This window comes from Ammodytes marinus, assembly GCF_949987685.1.
Source record: "Ammodytes marinus genome assembly, chromosome: 4".
In the NCBI taxonomy this organism is placed as follows: Eukaryota; Metazoa; Chordata; class Actinopteri; order Uranoscopiformes; family Ammodytidae; genus Ammodytes; species Ammodytes marinus.
The window spans coordinates 29,433,778-29,440,019 of NC_137233.1; the positions used below are offsets into that span (position 1 = coordinate 29,433,778).

Below are 6,242 nucleotides of genomic sequence, written 5' to 3' on the forward strand. Positions count from 1 at the left end.
CACCACATTTGGTGTATGTCTCTTCTCAATCATGTCTCCGGCTATGACTCAGGTTCTTGGGTTGTCTTGGGATTTGTGGGTTTCAACAGACTCAACTCGTGACAAAGATGCTGGCTAGCATGAGTGACTCCAGGAATATACGCATTTGCGTAGCAAAACGGTGTGGTGGCATTGAGTCAACACAGACATTTACCAACGCTGGGGTGTTTAAGAGCAAATTCCCACCAATGCACAGGGTAAATTCTTATCAGGTGCGAGGCATTCCGGCTTTGAGTGTGACGAAACCTACAGTCATCCCGCCTAACGTCAGTCAGGTAAGTGAGAAAAGGGGTTTCTGGGCAGACCCTTGTGATTAATATAGGTTCTACCCCCTTACCTCCGCCCGCCTACAACAAACCTCAGATCACCAACCCCTGCTTCAGCTTCACTAAAGGAGGGAGGACCCCTCACCCTGCAGCATTTTATTTGAGAAGTGGGAAATCCGGAAAGGTTGGAGTATAGCTTCTGAAGAAGCCACCAAATCGTCTAAACACTAATAGAAAAATAAATGATTAATTTTCCAAGGTTGGAAACTGAGACATGTCAAGGTCAACATCCCTGTCCATCATTACTGAGTACAACCTTTATACTGTATACACGTGTTGGAGCTGACTTCTCCGCTGAGGTGGTGACACAGCACAGAGTTCTTTGAAGTGGCATGCCATCCTGACTCTCAGACAACTGCACACATCCTCTCAGACATGACATAGCTGAAACACATGCCCTAGACAAGGTAGCAATAGCGAGATGCCACACATGACCTCAGCGGGAACCACCACAGCTCTGCCACTCTCTGATCAAATGGAAAACCTGTTAGGTACCAGTTTCACCTGTACAACAGTTGTTTATTCTTGCATCATGTGCTGGAAATGGGATTGTTCTTACTGTCAAGTACATCTCTGGGCACATGTGGTTACTGAGGATGCTCTGATCTTTTGTCTTTTCTCGTGTTCGATACTTTGCAGATTTAGAAATCGTGTCTTTTTTTTTTTGCAGGAACAAATTCCTTATGGTCATCTAATAAAAGTCGAAAGTACAGTATAAAGTACAGTATACATGTCATGTGCATACATACAGTAACAGTGATACAGTGCATAGGGTAAAGTATTTTGCTGTTAAGTGAATTACTTCATTGACTGCCACTTCTTTTGAAGTCTGGCATACAATACTAAAACATACATGATATCTGCCAATAAGCAATAACTTAAAATTAATGACTCATTATGCTAATTCCTGCCAAACAGCAATGACAACAGTGTTTTTTTTTTCAATGTTTGGGGTGCTCGTGGCGCAGTGGGTAGAGCTTCCCCCTCCCTCCCGGGCCTAGGCCTCGTAGCAGACCCGGGTTCGAATCCCGCCCGGGTCAGTTCTCTGCAAGTCTTCCCTTCTTTGCCCCATTTCAACTCTGTCTCTCCAAGTCTATATAATAAAGCAAAAATGCCCCAAAAAAATCATCTTTAAAAAAAATCGTATCAACACAACCCTTTCCATATTAAAGCCACTTACGGTATTGTACCATGACATTGTTGTAGGCTTATTTTTAAGTGAAAACTTATTTATTTTTTGTCTCTGGTTTTGAAATATTACTACTTATCACATTTTGGACAAAGCTCAAAACGAGCAGAAAATATACAAAGGAGAGCAAACGCTACACTAAAATAAAATGGCTGCAATGGATAATGAATACCTGACTTTCCCAGTGGACATTAACTTATAATGGCATGCCAGGAGGCTGTAGTGGTGATACAATACACAGTTTGTTATGTTCATTGTAGTGATGCAATGGAGTGAATATTGTACCGTACGAGATACAATGGATTAAACTCAGTGCGTAATAGCAAAAGTGTGTCACTCTGCACTAATGCAGCGACATCATATTTTGATACATTAAGCACTTCTGCTTTGGAACAATCTGATCTTGTACTTGACTCATCGAGGGCACGTGCAAAAATCCTTCTCAAACATCATGCATCTTTATGATTTGAAAAAATGTGTTCTCAAAGCGGATGTTTTTGACGAATTTTGCATTGCTCTGCTCCCTTTCCTTCTTGTAGGTGTTTCTTATGCATGGCTTGACTATTGCAAAATACACTTTTCTATATTTTCAACCCATATGCCCACAATGAAAAAAGAAAATCATACTTTATGCTCACCACATCCTCCATGCAAGTAAAAAGAGACAAATTTCAAGTAAGGTTTTTTTCACACTTTTTAAAACATTAAAACGCACACATCATCATACTGAGCGACTGCACGTACAATATGGGGGAGGCGATGGTCAGCTGTGAGGAAGTGAAATAGAAAACAGTAAAGACTCCTCTATAAAGCTCCCTTATTTCACACTACGCTATGAATGGCCTCTATAGGACCCACAGTATGAAAATGTGCTGTGTGGGGCTTTCCCATATTTAAACTATCACCACTCCCTATGGCGGTCGTTTACACTCCGCCTTCAAGTAAGAAAACAAGATGGTGTTGGAACAACATGTGCATGGCTTTGGATTTCTATGAAACCAAGGCCATCCACATTAAAAAAATAAACATTTGTAATTAAACATTGAAAATATTAAGTCTCCTCAACAATATTTTCGCAAAATCCCTAAAAACTATTTGCTGAATATTTGAAGTAAGCAATGTTACCTAAAAACATGCAGCTGGATTTTAACCCAGGATTTTCTTGATGTGGCCATTTGAAAATGCTCTAAGGGTAACACTTTACAATAAGGTTACATTTATGAATGAATTGCTTAGTTAATGTTTCATAAGCATAAACTAACCATAAATAATGTCTTAACTTACCATTATGCCTAGTTAATGCTAAACTTGGATTGGTTAAATAAGCTTAGTCAATGCCTAAGTACCCTTATTGTAAAGTGTTACAGCTCTAAGTCGAAAGGGAAGTGTGATGTGCCAAATGTATGAAAAGTTACCATTTTTGACCATTAATCATTCATCATGATTCATTTTGGTTTATGCATTAGTAAGCTCTAATACTGATGAAAATGAAAGTCTCCGTTTATTATGTATCACGCCCTGAAACCATTCATCTCTAGCATTCAGTCATAAAACAACACTCAGACGGACCTGATCTAAAACAGCAGCAGCACATTATCAGACAGGAGATTCAAAACATAAACCCGTCTAAATCAAACTTTAAAGGGGTGAGTACAACACTGGTTTAACATGATTAATCCTACAAGGAAACTGCTTATAACATTGGTTGACACAAGATAGTTGGATTCTATCAGACAAATGTTATGAATTATATTTTTGCATAAGGTACTGTCATTGCTGGAGTGATACTATTCATTTGGTCCTGTGGTGACTTAGCAAGTGACTGATCAAATGTAGAAGAGTGGTTTGGGTGCAAAGGCCTGACTCGAGTCAGGAACCTGACAGACACTTTTTGTCTGTTACTTCGCTGTCAGACTAATGCACAAAGGATACTAAAGGATTCAGTGCATGTTTCTGTTGAAAAAAAAAATCCCTTGAGAGCTCAGATATCAATAAAGTGCACTTGATGAATTCATCTCCTGCACTGCCCCTGTGGCTCTGCCACTATGAAGAAGAGAAAATATCTGTACATTAAGTAGTGGTGGTTGACTTCTTCTAAAGCAGCTCAGCTTTTCTGTGTGTAAGTTCTGCTTAAAATGTGTCTTCTTGTGACTAAGTGAGATTGCTTTTGCATGCACTGTGTGCATATGTCACAAGGGTGAGGCCGGCTAGTTAGAGTTACGGTAAGATAAGACACAGCTTCTGCTGGTAAGTCATGTATACGGGTCACGTTTGAGGTTAGTGCAGCAACCATTTGAGTTTACTCTGGTTTTTTGTGACTATATTTTGTGGTTCTCAAAATATAGTCTGCAGTACTGCAGGATGTGATGTATGCAGAGCTCTACCACTTGACTATTCGTTATGAATGGCACATGACAGCAGCTGTATCAAATTGTGAAACAAAATCAAAAGTCATTCATTATCATTATGATTCTTTTTATTTATCTGCAACAATACAAAACTAGTCTTAATAAATACAAAATACATATGAGGCATGTTAGAAATAAATAAATATCACAGCTTCATTAGAGACCATTTTGGTTGTTACTTCATATGACTCAATATGGTCCTTAAATAGAATGTTGTCCCCAGGACAAAAAGGTAAACATTGTCTCAGGATAACAAAGACACAAATTCAACAAGCTTACAAAAGAAAATAAACACTTAACAACACCCGTATATAGCACTGAATAATGAATGCAAAAGAGTTCCATTTTCAATGACCGTCTTTTCTCTCTTTCTGTGATGAATATTTATGATTAAGGTCAGTAGGTCTTCACACAGAGGTCATTTGCTTTGTGTGCCGTTTAGACGCCAGATATGTCTCAATGTAGTTAAACAGCAGATCCAGCTCACCCATCGCCTTGAATATGCCTTTACTCTCCATCTGTGGACAAACAAATGCTTCAGTTTATTAAAACGATATGTCAAAATCCATGCGTGCACTTGTTTGACGATGCATATTTTACATATATCCAAAACTGAAGAGGAATTCTTGAAACTCACCTGAGTGTAAGTGGAGTTTAGAGTTTTTATGTCAAACTGTTTCTTGCAGGAAAAGTAATGTCTCTGCAAGAGAAAGAAGAGAACAGATGATGTCAGCACAGGGCTTAATTTATATAAACTAGTTATTTCATGTCCTGAACCAATGTCTATTGTTAATGGCCAAAACGGTTCTCAAATATCCATCCACATATCCCTCAAAAAAGTAGGCCTAAGGACCGAAACTGTTTAAGTAACAGCATGCCTCCTCTCTTCCCCCTTCGCTAGAACTACATGGTGCAAGTTATGCAGCTGCTGCCGTTAGGAATCACTGACTGATGCAATATTATGACCTGTCCTATGAGCCATCGCTGAACTATCTGCGTCGCGGTGTGACGTTTGCCTCATGTCGAAAAGTGCGGGGAATGTTTTTGACAGATTTAGGATGCAGTTCAAAGATTGTTTTGATGATTTGGATCAACTTTGGTTATTCCTGAAAGGCATGACCACTTGTCCTGCTAACTTACATAAATAGAAACCGATGTTGGCCTATAGTATAGCCTATATGCGTTTGATCTAGCCTAATAGTCGATGTCTTCAAATGTAAAATGATGTATGACTTTATAGGCATATCAAGAACCTCCAAGGTATCAGGCATTTTAATGCTGGGACTATACCGTTAATTTCATTCCATTTTAGTAACCCAAAACCCGATAAATATTCAACAAAACCACAGCGATAAATAGGCCTACACGCTGTCACCAAGCGGACATCTGCACTGCTGCGCATTGCGCACTGAAAGCTGAGGCTTTGACAGCACAGTCGGCGCACGTTCACATCTTTGTTCGCCCGTAGGAGTGACAGAGGTTTCAGCTACTCACACATTTGGTGACATCACTCTTTAGCGCGTCGAAGATGTGCTGTATGGACTCCACGTGAGGCATCAACTCCTTGGTGTCCTCCGTCACCCCGGCCACAGCAGTGGGCAGGACCGTCCTCAGGTAGAAGTCCAGCAGGCTGTTCATAGCGTAGCAGGCAAACGGGCTCTGGAGAGGAAGAGGAAAGCACTTGCCGGTTAGCCTTTATTATGTCGTTTCACTTTTTTTAATTGCTGCGCACGATGCTGGCCTAAGCTATGTGTGTTTGGTTAAAGGTTCTGGTTAAATTAGAGATTATTTTTTAATTTGTATTAAAATAAACTCAACGAACGGAATTCGTAGTGAGTTAAAAGGGAAACTTACATTAAAAGAGTCTTCGACGCTCTGGTCTAGCAGTGCTGTATCCAAGTCATCGTTTGCTTCCTGCAACAACAAAAACGTGAGTGTGCTGTCAGGCTCTGTCTGAAGCTACAGGCATGGAGGAGAGAAAGCGCAGCATCTCCTGGAGACCGCCAGCAGAACATAGTCACATGAGCGCTGATGGGAATCTATCCAAGTGATGCTGCGCTAACTGTCGCGGTAGACTACCTGCAGAGTGCCATGCAGTGCTTTACTTACATAGAAGTCTCGGATCTGTGAGTAGTCCTCTCGCAGCTTCTTTAACCTAATAGGGAAGTTCTCCACGAACCTGCAGCACTGGTTGTTGCACAGCATGCCACCACTGCAGCAGACGGTGCTGAAGAAAGACAAGAGAACCAGGACGGACAGGAGCAGAGAGCGAGGAGTCAT

The 6,242-nt window shown here is 40.6% G+C and overlaps 1 protein-coding gene across 1 annotated transcript; it reads right to left on the minus strand.

The window, feature by feature from the left end:
* Window positions 1–4,369: 4,369 nt before the first annotated feature.
* On the minus strand, window positions 4,370–6,242 carry il10 (interleukin 10; the record flags this gene model as incomplete). Its single annotated transcript, XM_080026624.1, has 5 exons — window positions 4,370–4,480; window positions 4,600–4,662; window positions 5,457–5,621; window positions 5,817–5,876; window positions 6,072–6,242. 5 exons carry the CDS (start codon window positions 6,240–6,242, stop codon window positions 4,370–4,372), a joined length of 570 nt encoding a protein of 189 aa, XP_079882750.1.